The 27,919-nt window shown below is 62.9% G+C and overlaps 1 protein-coding gene across 1 annotated transcript in view; it reads left to right on the forward strand.

Moving 5' to 3' along the window:
- Positions 1 to 1,286: 1,286 nt before the first annotated feature.
- FBRSL1 (fibrosin like 1) overlaps positions 1,287 to 27,919 on the forward strand; it is a 95,334-nt gene continuing 68,701 nt past the window's right edge. The window contains 4 exon segments of the mRNA XM_021923197.2: positions 1,287 to 1,484; positions 1,487 to 1,575; positions 1,577 to 1,711; positions 19,161 to 19,358. Of these exon segments, the coding sequence (XP_021778889.2) occupies positions 1,448 to 1,484; positions 1,487 to 1,575; positions 1,577 to 1,711; positions 19,161 to 19,358 (459 nt within the window). The 5' untranslated portion in view covers positions 1,287 to 1,447.

The raw sequence follows: 27,919 nt of genomic DNA on the forward strand, positions 1-27,919 counted from the left end.
CCGCTGCGGGGTCACCAACAGCGCCTGGACACAGGAGGCATCCGGCGAATACGCGCTGCGTGAATCAATGACTCCAGTGCCCACGCGCAAGGGGCCCCGGGGCTCAGGAAACCCCACCGGGCAGGCCCCTCCGAGCTCGGCCTGTCCTGGGGGTGGAGGAGGAAGTTCGCCCCGCGCCTGCCTCGCAACCGCAGCCGCCCCCGTGCGCTTCCTGCCCGCGCCGCCCTCCGCACTGCGCTCCGTGCCAGGCAGCAGCCCCCGCCCCGCTGGGCGCGTTCCCGGGGGTCTCGGTGGCGGGAGTTGCTTTCTTGTGGGACTTGGGGGCACGTGGCGCGGGGCGGGGACGCGGGCAGACCCCTCCCGCATCCTAGGAAGCCCGGGAGGGTCCGCGGGGGCGCGGGGAGGGGGCACTGCCTGGCCGAGGACCCTCCCCCGGTCCTCCTCGCCCTTTCCCCGTCCCTTCCACGCTAGCCGAGGGCAGGACTTCGGTTCCGCAGGACCGGAGGCCCCTCGCCCTCCTCGGAAGCCGCCCGCGGCCGAGGACCCCCGCCCCGCAGAGGAGGCTGGCGCTGCCCCCGCCTCCCGCTTGGAGAGTACCGCCCGCAGGTGCCCGCGGAGGGGCTGGAGGGGCCGTGGACGCCCAGCGCCCTCCCCTGAAGGAGCGGCGCCGACCACCGCGGGCTGCAGGAGAGGTCGGGGCGCCGGGGCGGGGCGCGGCTAGGGGGCGAGGCCGAAGGGCGGGCACCTGCAGGCGGGGCGGGGCCTGAATGAACTAGCGCGGCCGGCCGGGGCGGGGCCGGGGTCTGAGTGAGCGGGTCGAGGAGGGGGCGGAGCCTGCGGGGCGGGTAGGGGCGGGGCCAGTGTGAAGGGGGCGGGGAGGGGCGGAGCCTCGTGAGCGGGGCAGGCCGCGTGACCGTGAAGGGGGCGGAGCCAGTGTGAGCGGGGCGTGGTCGGGGCGTGGTCGGGGCGGGGCGCGCGGGCGCCCGCGGCGGCCCTCACTTCCTCTGGCGAGCGCAGCCGGGCGGAAGTGCGTCAGTTGTTATCTGTTCGGGGCGCCGCCGCCGCCGCCTCACGAGCCCGGTGCCCAGGAACCCGGCCGCCTGCCCGCCTGCCGCCCGCCGCGCCCGCCCGGCCCCGCCCGCTCGGCTCGATAGCCGCGCCGCTGCATGGGGAGCGCGCCCCGGGGGCGGCCGAGGGCCGCTGAGCGCCAGGCCCGCCCCGCCGATGCGCCCAGCCGCCCGCGCCGGGGGTCCCCAGGCCGCGCCGGGCCCGGGGCTGAGCCGCCCCGCGCCCGGCATGCCGGCCCGGCCCGCCGCCGCCGCCGCCCAGGCCCGAGCCCGCGCGGCCACGCTCAGTCCGGCGGCGCCGCGTAGCCGAGGGAGCCCGCCTGCCGCGAGCCAGGCGCGGGGCGTCAGGGTCACCGGCCCGACGGGGCGCACGCGCCGCCATGGAGGCCAAGGTCCGCCCGAGCCGGCGCTCGCGCGCAGCGGACGGAACGCCCGCGCCCAGAGCCCGTCGTCGGGCGAGGAGCCCGAGTCCAGCCCCGGCAAGGAGAACGCAGGCCTCCGCGGCGCGCCCCCCCCGAGGCGCCGCCCCCGCGCCCCGCGCAGCGCGTCCCCCGCGCCGCCGCCGCCGCGAGTCCAGCTCCCAGGAGGAGGAGGTCATCGACGGCTTCGCCATCGCCAGCTTCAGCACCCTGGAGGCCCTAGAGGTAGGTGGACGGGCACAGCTTCGCCCGCGTCGGGGCGAGAACGGGGCCCGGAGTTGACGCGTTGGGCGGTCCCGGGACCCCTGGACTTGTGACCGCCCGCGCCGTGGGCACCCCTGAGGGAAGCCCCGGCCACTCTGTCCCCGTTCCAGGGACCCTGGGTGCTGACCGCTCTCCCAGACCGTCGCATCTGGAAGACACAGCAGCGTTGGGTGGGTTTAGGGACGTTTTGAGTTTCAGAGGCAAAGAAATCGACGCTTAGAAATCGTGGGCTGTCTGACAGCACCGTCGGCCTTTTATCAGTTGTGTTTCTGTTGCCAGCGTATCGCTCTGCTTGGTTCAGGACGTGCTAGGGAGCAGTGCTGGATCTTAGGGAGGTGGTGATAAAATGGATACTCCGCGGGCCATCCCGTTCCCCCCTCCCTTCGAGGGCTCTGCTGAGAAGGGGAGAAGGAGGGTTAATCCCAAGACCCCTCTTGGTGACTGTTGCTTGCTGCATGGTTAATAGGTTGGCAAAAAATACTGCTTGTCTGGCTGATGGACAATATTTACTGAGCAAATACTGCCCCTCTTGCGTGAACCCAGCTGAGCAGCGAAGGAAATTAAATGCTGTCCCAGAGTTGGGGTGGGCACTGTCTCCCCAGGACGGGCCTGGGCAGGAATGCTAGCCAGGTGCCCTCCACCAGGGCAGAGACCCCCTCAGCGAGGTGTGTCTCGTGTGGCACTTACTTTGGGAGACCCTCATCTGCTGGACTTTGACTCCCAGAATCACCCTATTTCCAACCCCTCTCACTTTTCCAGGGGCTTGGGAGCCCATGGCCTGAGATCCCCCTGTCTCGGAAGCTGAGCTTTGGGAAAAGGGGAGATGGCTACTGCAGGCCCCTGAGGCAGCAAGTCCTCTTCAAGTTCTCATCCAAACTCTCCAAACTAGAGAGCCTTGGGTCAGGGCTGGTGTCCAGGGAAGTGGCCCCAGAACAGGTGCCGCTTCATGTCCCGAGTGCACGGGCAGAGAGCTGGGGCTTCGTGTCCCGAGTGCATGGGCAGAGCTGGGGCTTCGTGTCCCGAGTGCACGGGCAGAGCTAAGGCTTCGTGTCCCGAGTGCACGGCAGAGCTGGGGCTCCTGTGGGCCCAGGACGCAGGGGTGGTGCTAGGCCCATCACACAGCCTGGCCATCCTCTGTCGTGCACACTGGGTGACTCCAGAGCTGGCACACGCCATGCTCTGTGCTGGGACGGGATGGCCCTGGGGCTGTCTTCTGCTCTCTCAGTGGTGATGATGACATGGACTGCATGTGTACTGGGCACGTACTGCGCTCGGCTCCTGCACTGCAGCTGAGACCGCGACGATGCCCACCTTCCAGAGCCGTCACTGCCCGCCCGCACCTCCTGGGTCCCTAACCGCGGCCTCCTTGCTGCTCCAAGCGGGTCAGCCCTTGTACCCTGCTGTTCTCTGCCTGCTTGATGTTTGGTGCCTTTGTGTCTCTGCAAAAATGTCACCTTGGACTCCTCTGAAGTGGTGCCCCCCACCCCCGTCAATGTTGCCCACCTTCTTCCTGTCATCTGCGCGCTGCGAAGCTGTTTTAGGATGTCTTTGCTCTCCATGTTTGTCTCCCGCAAGAACTTGTAAACTGAAGGAGAGCAGACACTGTCCTCTGTGTCTCCTATGGGGTCTGGTGCTGGGAAGAGCTCGGCGTGTAGAAAGTGCCCGGGAGACCCAGGGCCAATCCCAGGCCCATGTGCTTTGCCCGCAGTGGCTCTGACTGGCTGTCCACCTGCTCCAGCAGGGTCACGTGCCGCCACCTGCAGGCAGTGGGTCCAGTGGGTTTTGGTGACTTCGACTTAGACCAGCGGTCCCCCAGGTCATAGTGAGACAAGTCTGCTTCTGCGTGGCATTAACACAGCCACGGCACCCCGGGGTGGTTTCATGCCCCTTCCTCTGCCCTTCGGAGGCTGCCTGGGAAAGTACGGGGCTTCTGCACAAGTCATAACCTCATGATCGTCCCACACGTGTCTCTTGGTTGACCACATTTTTTGTCAAAGTGTAGTGGTTTTTCCCCAAAGTTCAGATAAATCATAATCATATAAATAGTAATGACTGATTAAGTAAGTATTCTCTCCACCTGAGCTGCCCTTCACAGGCATCAACTCGTTTACTCCTGGAGGAGCAGCCTGCCCTCGGCTCTGCCTCCTTCTCTCACAGTCTCTCTGTCCCCACCCACGTCTTGGGGGCTCTTCCTACTCTGGGATGCTGGAGGATGGGACACTCAGGAGTCGGAGGAAGCCCTTGTAACCCCAGAGGCTGGCTCGTGCCCGCGGGACACTGCAGTGATGTAAACAACCAAACACAAGTGTAGACTTGTCGGGAAGGTGTAGCCTGCCTGCGGGAGTCCTGTTACCTCCCCCCAGACCCCACATGTGCTGGGACCAACTCCCAGCCCCGGCCCCTGGGGCAGGCCCCCCACTCACAGCCCCTTCTTCCCCCAGGCAGACCACCCTCCCTGCCTGTCTGTGGGAGCCCCTAAGCCCAGCCCTGTGCCTGGGGCAGGTCTCTGTACCTCTTTTGTGCCCCATGCAGGTCCCTGCCCCTTTTCTGTGCCCTGGATGGGACACATAGGTCGTTCTGTGCCCGAGGCAGGCCCCCACACCCGTTCTGTGCCCTGGGCAAGCCCCCGGCCCCTTTCTGTACCCTGGGTGGGACACACAGGCCATTCTGTGCCCGAGGCAGGCCCCCACACCCGTTCTGTGCCTTGGGCAAGCCCCCGGCCCCTTTCTGTACCCTGGGTGGGACACACAGGCCATTCTGTGCCTGGGGCAGGCCCCCACCACCTGCACGTTTATATGTGCTCCTGTAGCGGAGGAGGAGTCCCCCCTTGTCCTGTCCCTGTGTCTGTATGTGCTGTGAACACAGCAGGCGCTCCCTAAATGTTGGCGGTGGTGGTTGTGGGCTGAGGAGGGCCAGGGTCTGGCCTGGCTCAGGGTGTGCCTGCAGCCCTGGAGACAGCATTAATGATTAGCGAGGAGGATGGGGCGGGGCACAGCTGGCAGGGCTGAGGACACCTGAGAGGGGCGTGCTGGGCCCCAGTGCTGGGGTGGGTGGGGCGGTATGGCTGACCTGAGCCAGCCGTCTTGATTTTCTACTCTCAAACCAGGGGCAGTGGTTTGTGGGGACAGGAGGCCTGAGGAAGCCCTGCTGGCCTCTCCGTTGCTCTTGCTCTGACCGGGGACTCTGGGTGCTTGGGAATATGGCTCTTGCTGTCCCTTTTGTATCCTGTGACGGCTCTGTCCCCTGGTTGTACTGACCAGAGGACACAGGAAGCCCCCTGCCCTTGAAGCAGTGCTGTGACCGTATGTGCCCGGTCAGTGCTGCTGTTCTCTGCCTGGGGTCCTCCCAAGAAGGCTGGGGTCTGAGAGGTGTATCCAGGGCTACGTCAGACCGCCTCTTCCCAGATAGCAAAGGCCATCCTTATCTGGCCTCAGGCCACAGAACAGGTTGTGCCGGTCCCTATATCTCCCGGGAGATAGGCCAGGCCCGCTTAGCCCAGTGGGCTGCACCGCCCATTCCCGCATGCTGGCCACACAACCCCAGCGACGCTGGCCACGGTGCTCTGGGCTGGGCCTGGGCCACAGGGAGGTGGCACAGTGCCCGGGAGTACATTGGCCACCAGCTTCAGGCGGACACCACCATTCTGGTTTGGTGTCTGTGAGTTTTTGTTGATTTGTATTTTTCAAACAACAAATCACTTTCATCTGGTGACTTTCACCTGGTTCACACATCAAGCTCCGTAAGAAGGTGTGTGCTGAAGCTTGAGCTGTTCCCTGACTGGCACACGGCCACTCAGAAGGTCCACGTGTGTCCCGGGAATAAAGGCGGAAGGAAAGCACCCAGCATCCCAGCTTGGTGGCCAGCGGCCTCCTCTAACGCCTGTGCTTCCACATTCTCTGCTCAGCATAAACCACAGGACATCACCCAAAACGCTGCTGAACCTGCTGCTGCTGAACCATGCACAGACAGGCGGGAAACTTGTGCTCGAGAAACCCCAGGCTACTGATTGTGTGCGGCCCCCGGCCTCCCAGGGCTGTCCATGGGCGAGCTGTGACCCCTGCTGAAAATGGCCCAGAACGCTGGTGGGTTTAGGGTGTGAGCCTGGAGCCAGTGGGCCTTGGCCAAGGGGAGGGTACAGGTTTTTGGACATAGCCCATGGTGGGGAATGTGAGAGTGTGAGGGACTGGCCCAGGCACCTTCCTGCCCTGCCCTACATCCTGGAGGCTGAGCCAGGTGGTCTGTCTGTGAACCCCTAGTGGGCCTGGTGGGCTTCACAGAGTGGCCAGGATTCCAGGAGCAAAGGCCCAGGCATAGAATCTGGGCTGGCTCTTGGCTGCTTGGGGCCGGAAGTATGACCTGGCCATGTCGGGGCTGGGCCCGGCCCGCCGAGCACTGCATGTGGGGCCTGACAGTGTCACTTGGACCTCCGGGCACCGCTGAGACCACACTGTTGGTGGTGCCAGTGGGGGCTGAGTTTGTGCCGGGGGCGCTGTGAGTCCACGCCTGGCTCAACTCTCAGACAGATAGGGGTGGGGCTGAGACCGCAGACATTTGGGCTCAGTGAGGAGAGCCAGGGAGAGGGCAGGCTTCGGCCCAGGGAACTCCTTGTGGCTGCTTCCTGGTCTCCAGGTGGGGAAACTGAGGCCCAGCGAGAGGAAGTGCTTTACCCACAGCCATGGGGCAGGGGTGCGGAGCTGAGCCAGGGCCCGCCCTGTGACAGTGAGGGGCTGCCTGGAAGCTGTGTGGATTCCTGTTCCTCCCAGAGAGTCTCTCAGCCGTGGGCAGGGGCTGCTCCCTCAGGGGAGGTGGATGCAGGGGCCATGAAAACAGTCGCTGGCCCCTCGGTCCACGTGGGTGCCCGCCACCTGTCCAGGCCCTGTCTGGGGGCCAGCAGCTCCCCAGGCCCTGCCATGGCTGGAGCAGGGCCTGCACCTGGCCGCTTTGGCTCTGAGAAGGGTTCTGCGTCCTCTGCCTGTGGCTCTGCCCCTCGAGGGCCCTGCCTGGTGGTTTGCTGGCCTCGGGGTCAGGGCTGTTACAGTAGGATGGTCCCCGGCCCTCTTCCCCATCCCCTCCCGCCTGGATCCCCTCCCGCCTGGCTGCTTGGCCCTGTCACTTCTTGGCTCAGGTTTCCAAGGCCTTCCCGTCCTTGCTGTGGCTACGCCGCGTGCCTGTGCGTCCGCACGTGCTGCGCACCTTTGCGGTCGGGGTCTCCCAGGGGTCCCTGTGACTCACTGCACAGTCCTCCAGCAGGGAGCCAGACCCACACCAGACCCGGGCTGGCCCCACCCCCTCTTTCCCGGACTAGACTCTCATGCCCCAGCTGCCCCAGCTGCCCCAGCTGTCCTGACGGGAGATCTGTCCCCAGATGTCCCCCATCTCCTGCCTTTGTGGGATTGCTTCTCTAGAGAAAGAGAAGTGCCCAGAACTGGCCCTGCTGTCTGTGGGTGGCAGTTGTAAGGCTCCTGATGGTCGTGAGGGCCTGTTCCCTGCCGAGGGGCCCGTGTTGGGTATTTACCCGGGCTTGTGTTTTTGTCACTCTGGAAGCCTCGTTTCGCTGTGTTTTCTGGCTGGTTGTTGCTGTTTGTCTAAGAAAACTTCTTCCCACCTGGCATCTCTACCTGGGCACTTTGTTGGATTCTCTCGTCAGCACAGACAGTTTCTAGGGGACTCTTGGGGGGTTCCCATAGGCCCTGCTGGCATCTGCACATGGCTGTGACGTTGCTGCTTCCCCGCATCTGTGTTGCGGGACTCTTCGTGCCTTACTGCGTTTGTGTGTCAGGAGCGTGAGGATTGGTGTTGCTGTTTGCGGGTATCTGTGTCCCTCCCTCCTTCCCTGTTTCCCGGCATTCTGATGGGCGCCCTGTGTTTTGCGGGATGCGTCTCTGGTCCAGCATCAGGTAGGGGTGGCCCTGCTCACCCAGCTTATGCCGCCTCCCTGCGCTTTCTTCCCAGGCCCCACGGCACCCATGCTGCTGCTCTCGGTCTGTCCTTGAACTCCGGACGTGGCCCTGGCATCTCCTGTGTTGGTGGAGTCTCATTTTGGGTTGCTTTGCCGATGGTTCGGAGTTTTGCCGCCCTGTTTCTAGTAGAGTTACTTCCGCTGGTTCTGCATTTTGGTTGGGAACTTTTCATCTTTTCCTGTAACGACAAAATGGCATAAGAATTAACCGCTTTCTCAGCACCTGGACAGAACATTTGGGTCCCAGTACTCCAGCCCATTTAATGGTGACCAGTTAGAGACCCTAAGTCAGCATGGTTTGGGGTGGGGACACGGGTAACGAGGGAGGGGCCACGGGACCACCTCATTAGAAGTGGAGGCTGGGGGAGAGGAGCCCGGGGTGCCCTGGCCAGGTCAGGAGGGCCTTCTAAGTAGGAGAACCACAGAGCTGGGCCAGGGTCCAGGGGCGGACCCAGCCTGGCTGCTCTGAGTCAGAGGCAGCCACAGGAGGAGCCCAGCCCACCTGAGTCCCCAGGAGCCCCCTGAGTCCTGCAGGAGGAGCCCAGCCCACCTGAGCCTCTAGGAGTCTGAGTGACCCCTGTGTCCCAGGCTGTCCTCTCCCTCCGGGCTCCCCCTCCATACTCCCCTACCCAGATGGCACCAGGACCCCCTCTGGCCTCAGCTCCTGCATATTTCAGGAGCCCACAGACGTGACCACCCTTCAGTGCGCCAGCCTCCTGCCCCTGTCAAGATGAGCTCAGTGAGTGGCCCCAGGCTAGAATCCAGGCTCTGGGCCTCAGGACCTCTGGGGCGCCACCTCACCCCTGCTGAGGCAGTCCCGGGCTGGGGATCTAACCCTTCTCAGTGGCCCAGGGTCAGGCCCTGACTGCCCCTACGTGGCCCATGACAAAGCCATTTGTCCCTAAACAAGGGTCAGCATGTAAGCAGCCCCCAGGTCTCTGAGGGAGGGCCAGGGCTTGTGGCGTGCGATGTGTGTGTTTGTGCCCTGCATGTGCCTCCCCGAGAAACCCCTCGGGCCTGATGTCCTCCCCGGCCCCACCCCAAGAGCATGTGGCATCTAGAGTGGTCGTGTGGCAGCAGCTGGGAGGCCCATCGCTGAGCCTGGCCTGCACTCCCTGGGAGAGCTGGCCCACAGGGCCTCTGGGGAGGGTGCCTGCTGTTTCTTTGGGAACCTGGGGAGGTGGCCGGTGGGGAGAGCTGGCCGTCCAGATCTGTCAAGCCCCACAGCTGCGTGCCCCCTGTATGGGTGTGGGTCCCTCTCCAGGCCCCGCGCTCACGGTGAGGCCTGTGCGGGGGGGCACGGGGCCGGGGGCTGTGTCAGGATGTGACAGCAGTCAGAGTGTTCCAGTGGGGAGGCCTGCAGGACCCACAGGCCCCCAGCCACCCTCGCAGAGGCTCCACAGCGGCCACCTGCCTGTCAGACACCTTCTGGCCAATCTCTGGAGGTCCCAGCTGGAGGCTGAGCTACAGGCTGTCCAGGACTGCAGCAGAGTGGATCTGTGGCTGCCCATCCTCCTGGCCCCTAGCCCTCCACTCTTGTCCTTCTCCAGACCCTCCAGGGAAATGAAGAGGATGGACCATCCCCACACACATGTCCTGGTCTGCCCCTACCAACCCCATGTGGGGATGTGGGTCGTGGAAGTCTGGGGTCTCCTGCTGTACAGCCTGGAACGTCCAGATCCCGTGGGAGCTGTGGGAAGTGCTGGGGCCCCTCGAGGCGCTACTGCACAGGGCCCCCCATCCTGGTCAGCAGGGTGGCCCTGGCTGGGACTTGGCTGTGCCCCTCCCTGGGTGGGCCTTGCAGAGCTGGGTGGGGCTGCGCTTGGATGGACACTGACCTGTTCTGGGGGAGGGAGGCTGGAAGCTGAAGAACCATCAGGTGTTGGTGTCCCTGTGGGCCAGGACAGCTGGAGGTGCAGCTGCGGCTACCCTGTGTGATGGATGGAAACTGAGGCTTGGCCATGGTACTCACCCCACTGTGGGCTGGGCAGAGAGGCCGACAACCCCAGCCAGGTCCTGTGGCCACCTGCTCATGCTCCCGTCCACTCAGCAGGCTTCCTCCACCCTCACCACGGCAGGCTGGGCCCCTTCTGCCTGTGTATGTGACCAAGGGTACCTGCCACCTCTGCTGTCCCCCGGGACAGTGCTCTGTGCTCTGTAAGGCCTCCAGGAGCCTGGGTGGCCAAACTGGTCCCTGGGACTGGTGGGCCTCATCCGGCCTCGGCAGCTGCCCCGCCCATTCCAGACCTCTGCCCAGGTCTTGCTGCTGCACAGTGGAACCTCCAGGGCCAGCCCGGCAGGGTGGTGCTGGGCAGCAGTGGTGCTGGACCTCTGGGAAAGGCCAGGTGAGCTGCTGGCCAGCAGGGAAGAATTCTGAGCTGTTTTGCTTTCCCTGACGGACTCTACAAGCATTTATTGAGCCCTGGCTGTGTGCCAGGCCCTGGGCCAGCCCCCAAGATACACCCACAGGCCCCGTTGCCACTGAGTATTGGGATGGCAGTAAAGAGGCTGTCGTTGGAGGCTAGGAGTCACAGAGGAGACCGTGAGGGCTTCTGGGGAGGAGTGCAGGTGTGAGGGGCAGCACCGAGGGAGGAGTGCAGCTGTGAGGGGCAGCACCGAGGGAGGAGTGCAGCTGTGAGGGGCAGCACCGAGGGAGGAGTGCAGCTGTGAGGGGCAGCACCGAGGGAGGAGTGCAGGCTGTGAGGGGCAGCACTGTGGCATGGCGGTTCCTGAGATCCCGTCAGGAAGGGCACGTGTGGCAGGTGGTACTGGTTTGGGGTGCCTATGGCAGGCTGTCTGGAGACGGCTGGGGGCTGTGGCTGGGGGACTGCAGGGCTGGGGGTGGGGCACTGCGCAGTACCTAAACTCCGTGAGATCAGGGCAAATGGGGCACTTGGTTCCACGTACCTGTAGAGGACGACAGGCGCCCTCCTCTGAGGAGTGTGAGGGACAGAACAGCCACCGAGCCCCAACTCTCTTGGCGCAGCAGAGCTGTGCTGATCTGGTTTGTGTAGAAAGCTGGCCTGTGGGGTAGATGGGGTTCCCTAGAGCTGTGCTGATCTGGTTTGTGTGGAAAGCTGGCCTGTGGGGTGGATGGGGTTCCCCAGAGCTGTGCTGGCGTCAGAGAGCAGGCTGGGTGGGCTGCTGGTCCCTCTGCAGCCCAGACAGGCGTTGAAGTCTCCATGCCCGTCTTCCCAGCCCACGTGTGTACCATGTGTGTGCACCCAGGACCCTCTGGCCAGAATCCGTGGTGTCTGGCTCAGGAGGCACAGGCACTGCCCTTTGGACTCTGCAGGAGCCATCAAGTGTCTGGGGCTGGGAGCCGCACGCTGTGACCCTGCCCCACTGAGGCCAGAGGGGCGCCTGCCCAGTCTGTGGCCACCACCTTCCCTTTGTTGAGAACTTGGTCCTGGCTGGGCGGCTGTAGGTAGCAGAATAACTGAGTGTGTCCCAGGCTTACGCGCGGCCCCACCACCAAGCCTTGCTACTGAGCGGTGGTGACAGTGATGGAAAGGGCAGCAGTGCCCCGGCTCCAGGCCCAGGCACAGCTCCAGGACTTCGTGTGCGTCACGCCCACTCCCCTTGGCAGCCCCCATGGCGGGTGCTGTGCTGTCCCCATGCTACAGATGAGGAACCTGAGGCACAGCCATGCAGTCACTTCCTGCATCTACACTGCTGGCGAGTGGCTGAGCAGGATCAGAACTCAGGCATGGGCTGGAGGCTGGGGCTCCCCCTCTCTGGCCTGGGCCCATGGGGCCGGCCTCTTTGCTCCCTGTCCTCTGTCCCCCGTAGGGCCAGCTGGTCCTGCTGTGTGTCCAGACTGGCCTCCAGGGAGTCGTGGCCCTGTGGCTGTCCCCTGTCCTGGTCCCTCCACCCACCCAGTCTACAGTTTTCTAAATCAGACGTCGTCTAACTGCTTCCCTGCCTGGGAGCCCAGAGCCCTGCAGACTCTGTCCAGCCCGGGACAGCCTGTTGACACTCTTACAGGGAGTCCAGGCCCTGCAGACTCTGTCCAGCCTGGAAGAGCCTGTTTGTGCCTTCACAGGGAGCCCAGGCCCTGCCACAACCCCACCCTCACTAACCTGTCCTGCTGTGGCATCCCCCACAGCCCTTGGCGCCTGCCCCAGTTGCTGCTGCTCGTACCACAGCAGGCCTCTGGCTGTCCTCGGGCAGACCCTAATCCCATGCCCCACTTACCTGCTTGCTACACCCTGTCCTATGGCCGGCATGGCTGCGTGCCTCTCCCCAGGGACCGTGTGGCTGGGAGCCGGTCGGGGAAGGAGCCCAAGGGGCCTGCAGCGACTGCCCAGGGAGGGGGACCGTGATGTGGACCAGGCCCCTGACGTGGACTGGACTGGGTGGGGGCTACACTGGTTCCCCTGTGACTCTCCTCCCCGAGACCCTGAGGTCAGAAGTGGGTTGGCCTCTCAGTCCTGTTCATTCTTGGGGCTCAGCCCCTACCAGCCCCCAGCCCTGGGGATCGTCAGTTCTGTGGGCGCAGCTGGACTGGAATCCCGGGATAAAGGTGGGGCCGAGCGGCGGCTGCCCCTGTGGTCCTCGTACCCCAGGCCTGTGGCTTTAGCGACACCTGGCTGGCGTGGGCCCGGGCCGCCCCCCCGTGGCTGAGGAAGAGGCTCTGTGTGTCCCAGGCTGCTGCGTGGGATTGCCTGTGGCAGCTGCCAGCAGGGGTGAGTGGCTGGGGAAGGGGCTCCCAGGGCCAGGAGCCTCAGAGACCAGTGTGGGCTGACAAAGCCCAGCCCCGGTGGTTGGTGCACTAGGTGCCCTTGCTGCTGTCGTGAGTTCACAGGGGCCAGAGTGAGCCACAGAAATGAAGCCTGAGCCTGCCTTCCGCTCGGGGCCAAGGCCTTGAACAGGAGTGAGAGAGGCTGCTGTGAGCAAATGCACGGCCCATTCCTGTGCAGGGGCCGGGACAGGGGTCTCTGGAGAGGTTGGGGCCCCAGCAGTCGACTCCTCGTCATCCCAGCAATGGTGGCCACACAGCAGGGCCCAGCATGCAGGACGGCCCTGGAGCAGGACACCCAGGCCGGTGGCTCCTCCCCTTCCTTCGGCTGGCTGCCCAGACGTCAGCTTACAGGGTCCTGCCCTGCATCCCCTCTTTGGGGACAGCCTCACCTGCCCGGTGTCTCCATCTCCTGGCTCCTTTCTGTTCTCTTCATCTAAATCTAAATCCAAAAAATCTCCCTTTCTTTTTATTCTTTTCATTGTGAGGAAGTCCGTGTGTACAGAGAGTGCACGGACGGGATGTATGTTCGTTTTGAAGTGTTGACCTCCCAGGTCTGAGTGACGCGTCCCTCTCAGTGTGTTGACCACCATCCTGATGTGTCCTCATGCCCCAACCTGCGGCAGCCCCCCAGGTTCTTAGGGACAGAGGGGTCAGCTGCCTGCTTTCCCCTGCTGCCAGCATTGGTGTGGGCTGTCCCTCCAGGGGGCCTTTCTAGAATCCTTGGCAGGCCCCACTGGTGGCCGGGGCAGGCTCCAGCCCTTCGTCACCTCCCTCCTGGCAAACTGCCACCCTGGGCCATCTCCCTGGTGCTGCCTCAGCCCTCCATACCCGGCTCTCCATGCCTGGCCCTCATGGCCACCCAGAGGAATCCTGCAGAAGGCCTTTGGTTTGAAGGGCGAGGCTGCAGGCCACAGCCAGGTGTGATCCGTGGCCTTCCAGTAAATTGGAGCTGGAGGGAGGAACGCATCAGTGAGGCTCCGAGTTCACAGCGGGACTGACCTCCAGGCGTGGCGCGTGACAGTGGCCTGCTGGTTGGGCTGGTCAGAGGGTAACTGGGCAACCTCGTTCACTCTCCAGGCTCAGCCCCTATCAGACGATTCTCCAGGCGTGGCTGGACTAGAACCCTGGGATAAAACCAGGGCCAAACAGTGGCTCCACTGTGGTCCTCACACCAGCCTGCCCCTCACACCATCCCCCACTTCCCTGCTTCAGGCCTCACGCCCACTATCCCCATGCACGGAATGGGCTGTGCATTTGCTCATGGCAGCCCTTCTTACTCCTGTCCAAAGCCTTGGGCCCCGAGTGGAAGGCAGGCTCAGGCTTCATTTCCGTAGCCCACTCTGGCCCTGTGAACTCACAACAGCAGCGAGGGCACCTAGCGCACCAACCACCGGGGCTGGGCTTTGTCAGCCCACACTGGTCTCTGAGGCTCTGGCCCTGGACCAGAGGACCCCTCCTATCCTCTCCCGCTTCTGTCCCCACCCCCTCGTGTCCACTTGCCATGCACCCTGCATTCACACCTGTCCTGGCACCACTCCATCTCAGGCAGCACTGCTGTTCTCCCTGGCACCGTCACCAATGGCCTGGGTCTCCGACTTGTCTCCAGGTAGCTCTTCCCGGCCCACACAGGGCCAGGCCACAGCCTCCACAGCTCCCAAGGAGTGGGGTGCAGCAGTAACGGCCAAGCTGGGCCTCACAGCGCCCCGCCCCCCCCCCCCCCCCCCCCGGGAGCCCTGACCCTGCCTCCCTGCCCCTAGAGTGCAACCACGTGCCCTCACTGGGTGTTCGGGAATCTCAGCCGTCCCTGAGAGGCAGCAGCCACCATGCTTGTGGCGGTCCTGCAGGGGCAGCCCAGCTCCCAGCTGCTGGTCCCTTGCTAGGCGAGAGCCGCAAGCCCGCAGAACCACATCCTGGAGGCCATGGGAGCAGCTGGGCACAACCTGGAGGCCTCTGGAACAACTGAGGTGTCAGTGAGGCTTGCCGGGCAGTCCCCGTGGGTGCTCGATGTGGGGTCCCCATGAGAAAAAACCAGCCAAGGTGACATTGGGACACCCTGGGCAGGGGGGAGACGTGGGGGCTGTCGCCCACTGGGTGGGTGTGAGCCAAGGGGGAGAGAGGTCATGGTGGGAAAGGGTCCCATTCCCACCTTTGCAGCTGGAGGGGTGATAGACCCAGTCCCCACATGGGGCTGTGAGTGGGGCTCCCTGTAGGGTCTCCTGTGTCAGCTTCTGTTCAGCTTTTGACCCCAAGGCAGAGGGGATGGCGGGGCACAGGCCACCACAGGACCTGGGTATGGGAGGCAGCCGTGCCACCTGGGCGCTGAGCGGACGCTCAGGTGCTCTGCAGAGAGAGCTGTGGGGTTTGCACCCAGACTGAACACAGTTGAGAGGCAGAGGCTCTGGGCTTTGGGCCTGAGCTCTTGGAATGACAGAGACAGACCTGACGAAGGTGTGAGCCAACAAGGTTCTGGGAGCCAAGCAGCTGCATCCTTCCTCAGCCTCCTGCCCCCAGTGGAGAGCAGCTTCCCACCCATCCGAGAAGATCCCTGGGGGTTCCAGGCCTGGCTTTGCCTGGGGGAACGTGGTCATCACTCTGGGTGGGAAGCAGAGGGGCCTGCCAGGGAGGTGAGGTCTTGGGTAGGCGGTTCTCCAGAGCCTCCTGCCTGGTGACAAGGAGGGGAGAGGCCGCTGCTGTGGTTTCAGGAGCAGGGCGTGGCCACCTGGCTGCAGGGGGTAGGCCAAGCCTGGGCGGGAACAGGCAGCCCCGTCCCCAAGAGGGGGCAGCAGCGCTCTGTGTGTGCTGGGGTAGAATTATTTTATCTCTGTTTGCGTCATTGTAGTGTAGTTAGGAATGTTGATGGTGCTGTATAGTAATGACGTTAAGAGAGCCAAAAGCAGTCGCATAGAATTGCTACAGGAGAATCTGTCTAGCAGTGTCACAGAAGCCTGCGCCCAGCCCTGGTGGTCCTCCCGGGAGGGGAGCAGGGAGGTCTGGGGCCCTAGCCACTACTGGGGGTACTGGAAGCCACTGCAGGGCAGTGGCCTTGCGCAGGGAGGGCCCCCACCGCGCTTTCCTGGAGGGCCCCTGTGTGGTGCCACGTGTGCTGACCCCGGTGTGCACTGCAGACCTGTGGGGGGGTTCAGGGCCTCCACTGCCTCAGCCTAGCAGGGGTTCCTGCAGCTGGGACAGTGGCCTGAGGCGGCCCGGCTGGCACCCCAGAGCTGGGCTGGGTGGTGGGTGGTGCTGGGGACACAGCTCCTGAAGCCTTTCCAGGCCTTTCTTGTCTGTGTCTTCATTCCACACTGGGGTGGTCACTGCGGCCAGCACGTGGGGTCTTGTGTGTGTGGATTAGATAATCAGGGCCCAGGCCCAGTGCGGTGGTGGCTCATACCTGTCATCCCAGCACTCTGGGAGGCTGAGGCGGGCGGATCACCTGAGGTCAGAAGATCGACACCAGCCTGGCCACGTGGTGAAATCCCATCTCTACTAAAAACACAAAAAAATTAGCTACACATGGTGACCTGTAATCCCAGCTACTCAGGAGGCTGAGGCAGGAGAATTGCTTGAACCTGGGAGGCAGAGGTTGCAGTGAGCCAAGATCGTGCCACTGCACTCCAGCCTGAGCAACACAGTGAGTCTCTGTCTCAAAAACAAACAAACAAGAAGATAAGCAGGGCCTGACCCACCACTTAGCAGAGTGCCTGGCACAGCCTCACTGCGGAGAACACGACGAAGTGGGTGAGCGCGTGGCTGCTGCTGGTCTCCCTGGCTCCGTGCAAGGTCCCCACCCAGAGCTCATGTCACTTCCCGGTGCCTTTCTTCCGTGGAGCCCAGGCACCTTGGTGTGGTGGTTGGCGCCACCCATGGGGGTGGGGCCGTTGCCCAGTTTACAGATGAGGACCCTGGGGCTGCCCAGGGCACGCACTGTCCCTCAGTCCCTGGGGACTGCCCCCCATCTGGCCTGGACTCCTGTCCCGGCCCCACCCCCACCCGTGGTGTGCCCCAAGGGGGACTCCGGTCCTCACAGGAGCGGGGGTGGCCACGCTGCTGCCTGTCATGGTGGCCTTGGACGGGACGCTGTACGGTCTCTGAGCTGTACCACCAACCCCTCAGGTGTATGTGGAGTGACTGAGCCACTGGGCAGAGTGGAGTGTCAGGTGCAGCGGTGGGGCTGGCAAGGGCCCCTGCCTGGGCTTCCTTGGTCATGCCTCTCTCAGCAGCTGGGCAGGGCAGGGCAGTGCTGTGGCATTGCTGTGGGGCCTCTGAAACCTGCCAGGCGCAGCCCACAGGGCCGGCCTCACCCTGGAAAGCCCCGGAGTGGCCAGGAGAGGGGCCAGCCGCATGGCTATCCCAGGCCTGGGTACCTTTCCCACTGTCTCAGGGCAGCAGGCAGAGCGCTGGCTCGCACCTCAGGAGTAGAGTCCTGGGACAGCCCTCCCAGAGCTTCCTGGGAATGGCCTCCGTTCTCTGCAGTGAGCGTGGCTGCAGCGCTGGCTGGGGGTTTGTGGGCACAGGGGCTGCGCCTGGAGCCGGAGACGTCGGAGGCCTCTCCTGCCCGGTGTGGGCACCCACTCCTGTGCTGTCTGTTCTCTAGAATGTTCACTCAGCAGCGCTTGTGAGCCCTGCCTGGGGCTAAGCAGGGGGCAGGACAGATGGACGTTCTGGTACGGGTCAAACGGGACAGGAAACTCACTGCCTTGTGCTGGGTGGGGCCGGGGCCGGGAGGGAGCTGGAGGATGGGTCTGTGGACGGGAGGAGGGGCCGGCAGGAATCTTTATATTTTTTTGAAAGCAAAGTAACACTAAAGCAGGTTTACAGAAAATGTGGTAAATGTAAACAATTTGCCCTTGACACATGCATCCTTCTGGCCAGCTGTGAACACTGGCGATGGAGAGAGGTGTGGAGCGGGCCTGGGGGAGCATCTGTGCCCTGAGGGCACCACTCGGTTGTGCCTTCTCATATCTGCCCTTTGCCTGTTTTCTCTGACTCTTTGCCCATTAGAAAGACAAATCCTAGCTCAGCGGTGCCCTGCGTGGCAGGCTGCCCTTGCAGGTTTCATAGTTACTGTGAAAGGTAACACCTTGATTTGTTCCTACTTTTGATCCAGCGCTGTGAACAGCCATTCTCTTGGCTGCAGCCTTTGATTTGTCCAGGCTTAGACCCTCAGAGCTCAGTGGGACTGGGATTGGATCCACAGCTGCCTGGGACGGGCAGCCCTGACGGATCCTGGGTGGATGAGCAGGAACTCTCGAGACCACGGGCTGTCGGGCTTGAACAGGCCGCTCACAGCAGGGCTCTGGGCCTTGAGTGGTGGCTCTGCAGAGAGCACATGGCAGGAGCTGGGTCTTGGGGAGACAAGGAGGCTTCCTGGAGCCGGAAACAGCGGAGTTGGAGTGACAGGATCAGCCCTCATGGGCAGGGGGCCTGGAAATGCTGCTGGGCCTCTCAGGGCCTCCAGCTCAGACTGGTGGGGGTGGTGCTTGTGTCATGGGGAGGGCTCCCAGCCGGGGAGGGCATGGCCGGCAACACCATGGCTGTGTCCCTGTCATCTGTCCTTACTGGAGGGACAGCCAAGGTCCTTCTCCCCAGGGACGCCGTGGCTCTATGTGGGGGTGGGTCCTCCTCCCCAGGGACGCCGTGGCCCTCCGTGGGGGTGGGTCCTTCCCAGGGACACTGTGGCCCTCGTTGGGGGCGGGTCCTCCCCAGTGACTTCCCAGGGTCCTTGGCAGCAGCTCTGACGTGGGTCCTGTCCTGGGCTTCACTGCTGCTGTTTTTCTCACAGCCGTGCTCTCCCCGAGAGGATTCTATCCTTTCGTGGATGCTTGTCGCTGGCCAGCTGGCTCCTCTGTATCCTAGACTTGATGCACCGTGTATGTCTGCACCAGCCCTAGTGCTAGGAGCCGAGCCAGCATACAGAAGGTGCTTACTAGTGGTTTACTAGTAAGTGTAAACCACTAGTAAGTGTAAGTGTAAACCACTAGTAAGAGTGTGGGGGTGGGGACCCCAAAACCTAGGGCTGCCCGATGTCCACTGGCAGGGCGGGAGCTGGAGTGTCCTGGGGCTGTCTACAGGCTAGTTGGTGCTCTGAAGGAGTTGACATGGGACGAGAGGGACCAGGGGAGGCCAGCAGGTTTACAGGGGACCTGGGGGTGTCCCCAGGGTCTGATAGCCCAACGGTGAGCCCTGGGAAGCATCTCTGTCCCAAATCCACAGACCCATCTGGGAGCACTGGCCAGACCCCCTCAGGCCCTCTGGAATACAGTGTCACCTGGGGAAGCACTTCCCGTGGGCTGTCGCCTGGAGGAGCACTTCTTGTGGGGCCTGGGTGTCCCCTGGAGAGGCTCCTGTGGTCCCTGGCCCCCACTGCAGGGCACTCGCTCAGTGTTGAAAGACAGCCCTGGTCTCAGCAGGGCTCAGAGGGGGCAGTCCTGGGCAGCCCTGGGCTGGCCTCCTGTGAAACTTACTGGAGATTCGCTGCTGGGCTAAGCTTCGTCGAGCCCCTTTGCTGGCTGAGCCCTGGGAAACTCCCACCCCGGTCCCACTTCGGCATCTCACCTGCCGTCTTCCTTCCCCTCAGAGATGCCCTTCCCAAGTCTGGAGGCTCCTTCCCCTGAGAGCTGCTGAGGTGGGTGCTGTCCCAGGTGCTGTCCTGGGCCCAAGGCCCTGGGGTCCCGCCAATTAACTGGCGTTTCCCTGTCTCCCTGCAGAAGGATATGGCCCTGAAGCCACATGAGCGGAAAGACAAGTGGGAGCGTCGCCTCATCAAGAAGCCCCGGGAGTCGGAAACCTGCCCCCCTGCGGAGCCGAGTGAGATCAGGCGGCCCCTGGAGGCAGGCAGCCCCGGGCAGGACCTCGAGCCCGCCTGCGATGGGGCGAGGAAGGTCCCACTGCAACCCTCCAAGCAGGTGAGCAGGTCCCTCCCCGACCGGGAGCTCTGCGTCGGGTCAGTGCTCACCGCCCCGGGGCCACGCCAGCACCTGGACACCACCCCATGTGGCCCCCGGGCCTGCCTGGCAGCGCGTCCATCGTTGTCAGGCTTGGGGTGCAGGACACGTGGACAGGGCTGGGCTGAGCAGAGGCAGGAGCCCGCTGGGTCACGGAGGGGTCGTGACGTGCCTAGGGCCACAGCAGGAGAGGTGCCTATCTGGGGCAGCAAGGCGCGCGTGCCGGGCTGGGGCGCCAAACTGATAGGCCGGCCCCGTTTCCCTGCCGTGTCCATCAGGCTCCGCCGACTACAGGTGTCCAGCGTGTCTATAAGGAGGGGTCCAGGCGCATTGCCGAGGGCTGTCCTGTCCACACGCAGCGCCATCTGCTCACGTGTGCGGCGTGGGGAGGGGAACGCTTGGTCCCGGCGGTGGCTGCAGGCACGTGACTGTGGTCAGTGGTCAGGTGCGTGGCCCAGCTGGGAACAGGGCTCTGCCTGCCCTGCCCAGGGGCCTCCTGCCCAGGAGGGGCTGTCAGAGCAGGTGGGGGCTTCCCTGGCGCGTGGGGCTCTGTCCTGGGTGCGGCTCAGCCTGCAGCTGCTTCCTCTGCAGGGGGTCCACTGGTGTGCGCCTTCCTTCCTTCCAGGGTGGGGCTCTGCGCGGTGTCCTCGGCTCCCCTCGGCCCCCTTGGGAATTGGGCTGCTGGAGAAGGACAGCATGCCTCCTGGGCCCGGGCTGGACGGGGGTTCCGCGGGCGGTGACACCTGCCCAGGTGGACACGTGCTCTTTCTTCCATGCAGGTGTGCTCCCCAGAAGGGGGGCCGCTCCCAGCCAGCCACTGGGACCAGAACGGCCCGGCCCAGCGCCAGCAACAGCTCCAGCCCAGCCAGCCCAGCCAGCCCCAGGGGTCCCTCCCAGCCCCGTCGGCACTCCCGGACCCCGGGCAGCCCTGCCAGCCCTCCCAGCGGCCACTCCTGGGTCAGCGCAGCTGGCCCCAGCGGTCACTTCTGGGCCTGAAACAGCCCTGCCAGCCCCGGCGGTCACTTCTGGGCCCCGGTCAGCCCTGCCGGCCCCAGCGGCTCCTTCCAGCCCCAGATCAGCTCTGCCAGCCCCAGCGGTCACGCCTGGCCCAGCCCTGCCGGCCGCATTGGGCACTCCCAGGCCCCAGGCAGTGCTGCCGGCGCCTGCGGTCACTGCTGACCCCGTGTCACCACTGCCGGCGCCTGCGGTCCCTCCTGGCCCCACGGTCCCTTCTGGTCCCCTGCCTGTACTGCCGGCGCCTGCGGTCCCTCCTGGCCCCAAGGCACCGCTGCAGGCGCCTGCGGTCCCTGCTGACCCTGTGGCACCGCTGCCGGCCCCTACGGCCGTGGGCCAACCCGTGTCACTGTGGCCAGCCCGGCAGGGCATCCTCAGGACAGCGCAGCCGGCCCCTGTGGTCGCTGCTAGCCCAATGCCAGCGATACCAGCCCCCACGGCCACTCCTCACCCTCCGACCACGCCGACGGCCCGCCAGCTTCCTCCCAGGACAGTGCTGCTGCCCCCGGCGGGCCTTCGTAGCCCCGTGTCAGTACAGCCAGCCCCGAAGGTCCCTGCTGGGCCAGCCCAGCCGTCCCCGGCGGTCACTGCTGCGCCCCAGGCAGCCCCAGCGGTTAGTGGAAGCCCCAGAGCAGCCTGGCCCACTCACGCCTTCACTCTTGGGCCGGGGACGGCCAAGGCAGCAGAAGCAGCCGCTCATGGGCCCGGAGCAGCCCTGCCCACCCAAGCGGCCGCTCATGGGCCTGGAGCAGCCCTGCCAGCCCCTGCGGCCGCTCATGGGCCCCAACAAGCCCTGCAAACCCCAGCCGTTGCTCCCCATTCCCGATCGTCCTTCACTCCTGGGGCAGCCAGGCCCACCCTGCCGGCCTCTCCTGGGGCTTCTCTGCCAGCCGCGGCGGTCCCTGTTGGATCTGGTGCCAGCCCGTCAGCCGCGGCTCTCGCTTCTGGCCCTGGGCCATCCCTGCCGGCCCCTGAGGTCACGGTGGACCCGATCCTGTGCCCCCGGGGTGGCCCGTCAGGCCCCATCTGTGAGCCCTGGAGCCTGATGCCTGCAGGCACCTCCCCATATGGGTTTTCCAGCCCACTCCAGTGTAAGCTGCACCCTGGCAGGGCCCTGAGGGCCAAGGCTGCCTTGCCCTTCGGGCCGGAGATGCTTTGCTGGACTAGCCTGAGGCCTTCTCTAGACAGGGCTGGGCTGTTTGTCATTGGAAATTGAGGCTCGGCTGGAGGCGGGAGCCCCTGCAGGGCCGTGATCAGGCTGAGGCCCACCACACCAGGAGGAGAGATGAACCGGCATCTGCGTGCTGCCCCGCCATGCTCCCTCTCCCCCCACTGGTGTCACAGTGCCCCCACCCGCGTTGCTGCCTGTGATGTGCATGCCCTGGGAGGGGAACACAGCCCCCGAGGGCGGGGAGCTTGCTGGGGGCCCCTCAGCGTCTTTCTGTGCCTCTGAATTGACAATACTGTCCTTGCATCTCTGAGTCTGCGTGCACGCTTGCCCCAGGCGTGCCACCTGTGCAGAACGCGTGAGCCTGGTGTGTGCGTGCTGTGTGCGCATGCGCGCTGTGTGCACGTGCGTGCGAGAGAGGGCGTGAGTGAGTGGTGTGCTGGGCAGGAAGGATCTGTGGGGTGCTGCAGTTCCTGCAGAATAGCCCAGTGGCGAATGGTGAAGGTGTGGGTTTCAGTTCAGGCCCTCCCCCTGGTAGTCAGGAGGTGCTGGTGTCCACCTCCAGGGCCCCCAAGCTGCAGGGGGCACACGGGCCTATCTGGTGGGTCAGGAGCTGCAGGGGACCCGGAGGCTCCCACCCCCACCTCTCAGGACTCTGCCTCTACCACCCTCGTGGGCATGCACTGATGGGTTGCCCGCAGGGTCTGCAGGTGAGGGGGAGCCCATAGGGTGGGCAGCACCTTCTCCTGGCTTCCCCACAGCCCCCCGCAGTGTCCCGTCTGACTGTTGACCTGCATGCAGTCGGGCACACTTCACACTACAAGGCTACCCCTGGGCCCATCCTGGCCCCTTCCACGGCCCCCACCTGTGGTCAGGGGTTGCCACCCCCTCAGGACTTGGTCTCGAGGCAGCCCCACTCGAGTCTTCTGGAGTCTGAGGCACGCCACTGGCCCAAAAGGGAGGGGGTGTTTGGGGGGGGCTCTGACTGTCTCCAGACCTTAGGGGAGCTGGGCAGGCTGTAGCCAGTGGCCCTCCAGAGAGCAGCGTTGACCACCTGGACGCCTGCGCCAAGTGACAGGAGACCCTGGTCCCGCAGGCCTGGTCTCGCCCAGCTGGGCGGCCTCGGGTGTCAGGAAGTGGGGGTGGGTGTCCCTGGCTCCCAGGCCAGGCAGCTGCTGACCCCCAGTTCCCTGCACTTGCTCATGAGGACCCCACACCCGCAGGCCCTCCCGGGTCCTGACCAGCCTCTGGTGCAGCATCTGCTTTGGCCTATGGGCCCCCTCGCTCCCCACCCACGCAGGCCCCTTCCTCCGGTGCTCACCTGGGGCCTCCATCCCAGAAGCGCAGGGCTTATTTTTCTGATTAAAGAAAATAAAAAGTGCCGTGCCACTATTTTTTATAACAGCATCAGCGTTTGTAATTTAAACAGACGAGCTTGTGTCTTACGTGATTTATTCCCACAAACGGCTTTTGTGCTGGGCTTGGCTCGGGGTTCATTGCACTCTGACCAAACAGGGGAGACCTGGAACATCTGTTCCTGGCCTTCCTGCCCACCCATCTGAGGCCTGGAGTGGGGGTCTGTACTGTGCTCGGCATGCAGGGTGCTGGCCTCCTGATCCCCCCACCGCGAGGCTACTGTGTGGGCCAGTGTGGCAGGGGTCGAGATCCCCCTCTCAGCTCGTGCCTGGGGGACACCATCCCCGGGGTAGGTGCCCTGGGCCCTGTGAGGGAGGGTGGTTCAGCCCAGCGTCCTCTGCGCGGCCTGTCAGATGCTTGTGTTCTCACAGAAGGCCGGGGCATGGAGGGGCCGAGTCCTGGCTGCGGCACCCTGGCTGAGCTCCGGGCTAGACCTGGCACACTTGGGGTGCGGGCTTGGAGGGTGGTGCCATCTCAGTCACCCACACAAGCCATTGTCTCGCAAAGGGGCTGGAGTTGCCTTCAGACGTCTCTGTTGTTACGCATGGGGGACAGTGGTGATTTAAACAGCCTCCTGCCCTCCTTCCACGCTCGGGCCCCCGCCCCCACTGCCAGGCTCCTGTGAGTACAGAGGGGGCCGAGTGAGTAGAGTCATGTCTGGGGCAGGCCCCAACGACTTGAGGGAGTGGGGAGGGGCCAGGGAGGGGCCATTCGTGCTGGAGCTGAGCAGTGGCACTTGGCTGCCCCTTAATGGGGAAGGCCAGGCTGCCAGGGAGGGCGGAGGAGGGCTGGAAACTGCAGCCTGGGTCCCCGTGACCAGCAGTTGGGGGTGCAGAGGACACCTGTGGAGGAAACATTGAGGACCCAGAGGGGCTCCCAAGGCCTGGCCATGATTCTGCAGCCTCCAGCTTGAACCCATTGTCTGCACTGGCCTGGGGTCAGGGTGCCACCATGGGGAGGGCAGAGACACCAGAGCCCTACGGGGCTGGACATCTGTGTTGTGTCCTGAGGCCCGCACCCTGGTGGGGACACTGCTGCCAGGTGTTGCCCTGGGAAATGCAGATTCTGTGTGGCCAGATCTTTGACGTTTCTGAAGAGCTGGAAATCCAGGTTTCTCTGGATTTGGCAATGTTGAAATGTTGGTGGTCAGTTCTAATTTTTATGATTGACTTTGCTGACCAGAAGACACAGCTGCGGGCCTGCCAGGCCTCCAGCAAGTGGGATTTAGCTCCCATCACAGGCAGCAGATCGGAGCCTGAGGCCTGGGTGGGACGTGGCTTGTTCTCTTGTTTCTGGAAGGGGTCAGTACTCAGTGGGAAGGTGGGCTTGGGTCCTGGCTGCTGTAGAGAGGGTGGGGGCAGCGCAGCCTGAAGGTTGAGGATGCAGGTGTCTTCCGGGGGGTGACTGGGGATATGGGGGAGGCTGTCTGCTGCCTGACTACAGAGACCCTGTTGCTGCCTCAGGAACCCCTCTGGAGACTGGGGCCTGGGTACAGTGCTTTAGTGACCATCAGCCTTCTGGTCACCTCTGCGGGGGCCTCTGCCCACCTTGCTGCTGTTGGCACAGGCAGGCTGGTCCCCTCCCATCTGCAGAAGGGGTTGTGGGGAGGGCGTGAGCCTTCTGGGAGAGGCCGAGGCATGTTCCTGCAGAGCCCGTGGCAGGTGAGGGCAGTGGTGGTTTTGTTGGGGGCGGAGAAGGGGAGATCGGGGTGGATTCCTGGAAGGTGGGTGACACTGAGGCTGTGGCAGTGGGGCCAACCCCACGAGGGGCCTGGAGCTCTAAGGCCCTCAGGTCCTCCCCAGGTCAGGCCAAGTCCATGAGCCATCGCTGAGCAGCCCCCAGGGAGGGCGGGGTGTGAGCGTGGGTGACCTCCCGGCAGCTGGCCCAGCATTCGCGCCTGGTGTGTGGGCCTCTGCCTGCCAATCCTCTTCTGAGGGCCCTGTCTCTCTGACTGAACCCCTCACTGCAGGTGAATAGCCGCAGTCCCACCCCCAGGCCCTGCCCTGCGTGTTAGAAACGCCACCTGCTGGGCCTTCCCCGTTTGCTCATTCAGGACCCTTATCTAGGCACCTAGGACGATGAGCTCCGCCTCTTCTAGCGTCATGGCTCGGCTCCTCCGTGTGTGGGGAGACAGGCTGGGGTAGCGTGCTGGGCAACTGTGGTGAGGGCAAAGACACAGAGGGGATGGCGGGGTGGGGGGCTACCTGGATGTGCAGAGGCCGGAAGGCAGGACCACCCACAGGTGCCCAAGGGAGACCCAGGGCCGCCCAGAAGTCCAGGGGGAGTCCTGGGGCCTCGGAGGGATCTGAACAGGGCTGCGACCTGACCCGGGATCTCCCTGGCTGCCCTGGCGTCCTCCCAGGTGGCCCGTACCAGACTGAACTGGACTGGCATTGACCGGGCCGAGGCCACCAGCCATCCTCCTCTAGCCAGAAGCTGCAGTGATAGGGGACATCCCTAGCAGTTCACAAAGCTGTGGGAAGACTCTGAGGGAGAAGGGTTTCCATGCTGAGCCATAGGCCCAGCCACGGTGCAGGGATTTGGTAAGAAGCCTCTCTGAGGGCTGGTACACGCCCTGCAGGGCTCCCTCAGGGTACCCTGGGACCTGGCAGAGGGCAGCTTCTCATCCAGCAGGGGTGGGCAGGGCCCTGGACTCTCCTAGGGCAGCACTGTTTAATAGGAGTATTGTGTGAGCCACATATAGAATTAAAAAATAAAGTAAAATTCATTTTAATAGAATACTGCATTTCACTCCATGTACTTTAAAAGTAGTATTTCAACAACGTGATCCATATAAAAATTATCAGATCTTTGTTACTCTTTTTTTTTTTTAATACTGAGTCTAGGAAAGCCAGTAGGTGTCTTACATTTACAACACTTTTGAGTTTAGACTGGCGGCTTCTGTGCGCAGTGACCACAGGGCTGACAGCAGGGAGGTGTGGGGGGCCCAGAACGATGTGCCCTCTGTGAGTGCTTATCTCATGCCCGTGCTGTTCCCAGGCGCCTGCTGTCATCTCCTCATCCTCTGCCTCATCGGCTGTATGGTTTGAGTGTCCTCATGCATCAGTCCAGAGTGTCCCGCCGGGACCCAGGATGCCCCCCTCACTTGGCACGGACAAACCAGATGCACCAGCTTCTGTCTTTCCCCATTTCAGTGGGTGAACCTGGAACCACCCAGATGACGGGCTAGAAGTTGACAGGCATTCTCCTCTCCTCACTCCCCTGTCCTCCTACCCAGCACACCCAGCCAGGCAGGTTCTTAGCTTCCACCTCCTGAATCTCCCTCTGAGCTGAATTTCACTGGAAAATAAGGAATACTACATCAAAATGTATGGGATGCAGCTAAAGCAATGCTTAAAGGAAAACTAGCTTGTGCTTATAATAGAAAAGAAGAGCTCAAGCCTGTAATCCCAGCACTTTGGGAGGCCGAGACGGACGGATCACGAGGTCAGGAGATCGAGACCATCCTGGCTAACACGGTGAAACCCCGTCTCTATTAAAAAATACAAAAACTAGCCGGGTGAGGTGGCGGGCGCCTGTAGTCCCAGCTACTCGGGAGGCTGAGGCAGGAGAATGGCATGAACCCGGGAGGCGGAGCTTGCAGTGAGCTGAGATCCGGCCACTGCACTCCAGCCTGGGCGACAGAGCAAGACTCCGTCTCAAAACAAAAAAACAAAAAAAAGAAAAGAAAGATCTAGAGTCTTAAGATTTTGCCTTAAGAAACAAAACAAAAACAAAAAAAGGAAGTAAACCTATAAAGGAAAGCTGTAGTATAGACAAGAACGGAAATGCAGAAATTAATGAGGCAGGCCGGGCGTGGTGGCTCACACCTGTCATCCCAGCACTTTGGGACCCCAAGGAGGGTGGATCACCTGAGGTCAGGAGTTCAAGACCAGCCTGGCCAACATGGTGAAACCCATCTCTACTAAAAATACAAAAAATTAGCCAGGCGAGGTGGCAGGCATCTATAGTCCTAGCTGCTTGGGACGCTGAGGCAGGAGAATGGCGTGAACCCAGGAGGCGGAGCTTGCAGTGAGCTGAGATGGCGCCACTGCACTCCAGCCCAGGCAACGGAGTGATAATCCATCTCAAAAAAAAAAAAAAAAAAAAGAAAAATTAATAAGGTGGGAAACACGATAGAGGAAATAAAGCCAAAAGTTGTTCTCTGAAAACATTAACAAAGTTGAGAAGTCCCTAGCTAGATGAACCAGAAAAAGAAAACACAAATTACGAATGTTAGGAACAGAAGAGGAAATACCGTTATGGGCACTGTAGACACGAAAAAGGTGACATGGGGACAGTTTTATTGCAACAAATTAGGTGAAGTGGGAAAATTACTTGGAAAACAAAACTGATGCAAGATGAAATAGATGATCCGAATAGTTTTTTTTTTGTTTTTTTTTTTTTGAGACGGAGTCTCACTCTATCACCCAGGTTGGAGTGCAGTGGCACGATCTTGTACAAGCTCCGCCTCCCGGGTTCAAGCAGTTCTGCTTCAGCCTCCTGAGTAGCTGTGATCACAGGCATGCACCACCACACCCAGCTAGTTTTTATATTTTTAGTAGAGATGGGATTTCACCATGTTGGCCAGGCTGGTCTTGAACTCCTGACCTCAGGTGATCCACTCGCCTCAGCCTCCCAAAGTGCTGGGAACAGGTGTGAACTACCATGCCCGGCGTAGGTAATCTGAAGAGTCTTACATCTGTTAGATGGAGTTTCTGGATGTCCACATTTACTGTCTTCAGTGCCACCTCCCCCAGCCCGCTCAGCACCCTATCACCAGCCTAACACATGAAGTCTTTTCTGATTGTCCCAGGCACGTTTCCACCGGTTAACACGCATCAGCTTGTTTAACTGCAGCCCCGTAACTATTCCCATTTGCCGGATGAGGATGCCGAAGGAAAAAAGCCGCCTCTAAATAACT

The sequence above is a fragment of the Papio anubis genome, chromosome 9 (genome assembly GCF_008728515.1).
Source record: "Papio anubis isolate 15944 chromosome 9, Panubis1.0, whole genome shotgun sequence".
Taxonomy (NCBI): Eukaryota; Metazoa; Chordata; class Mammalia; order Primates; family Cercopithecidae; genus Papio; species Papio anubis.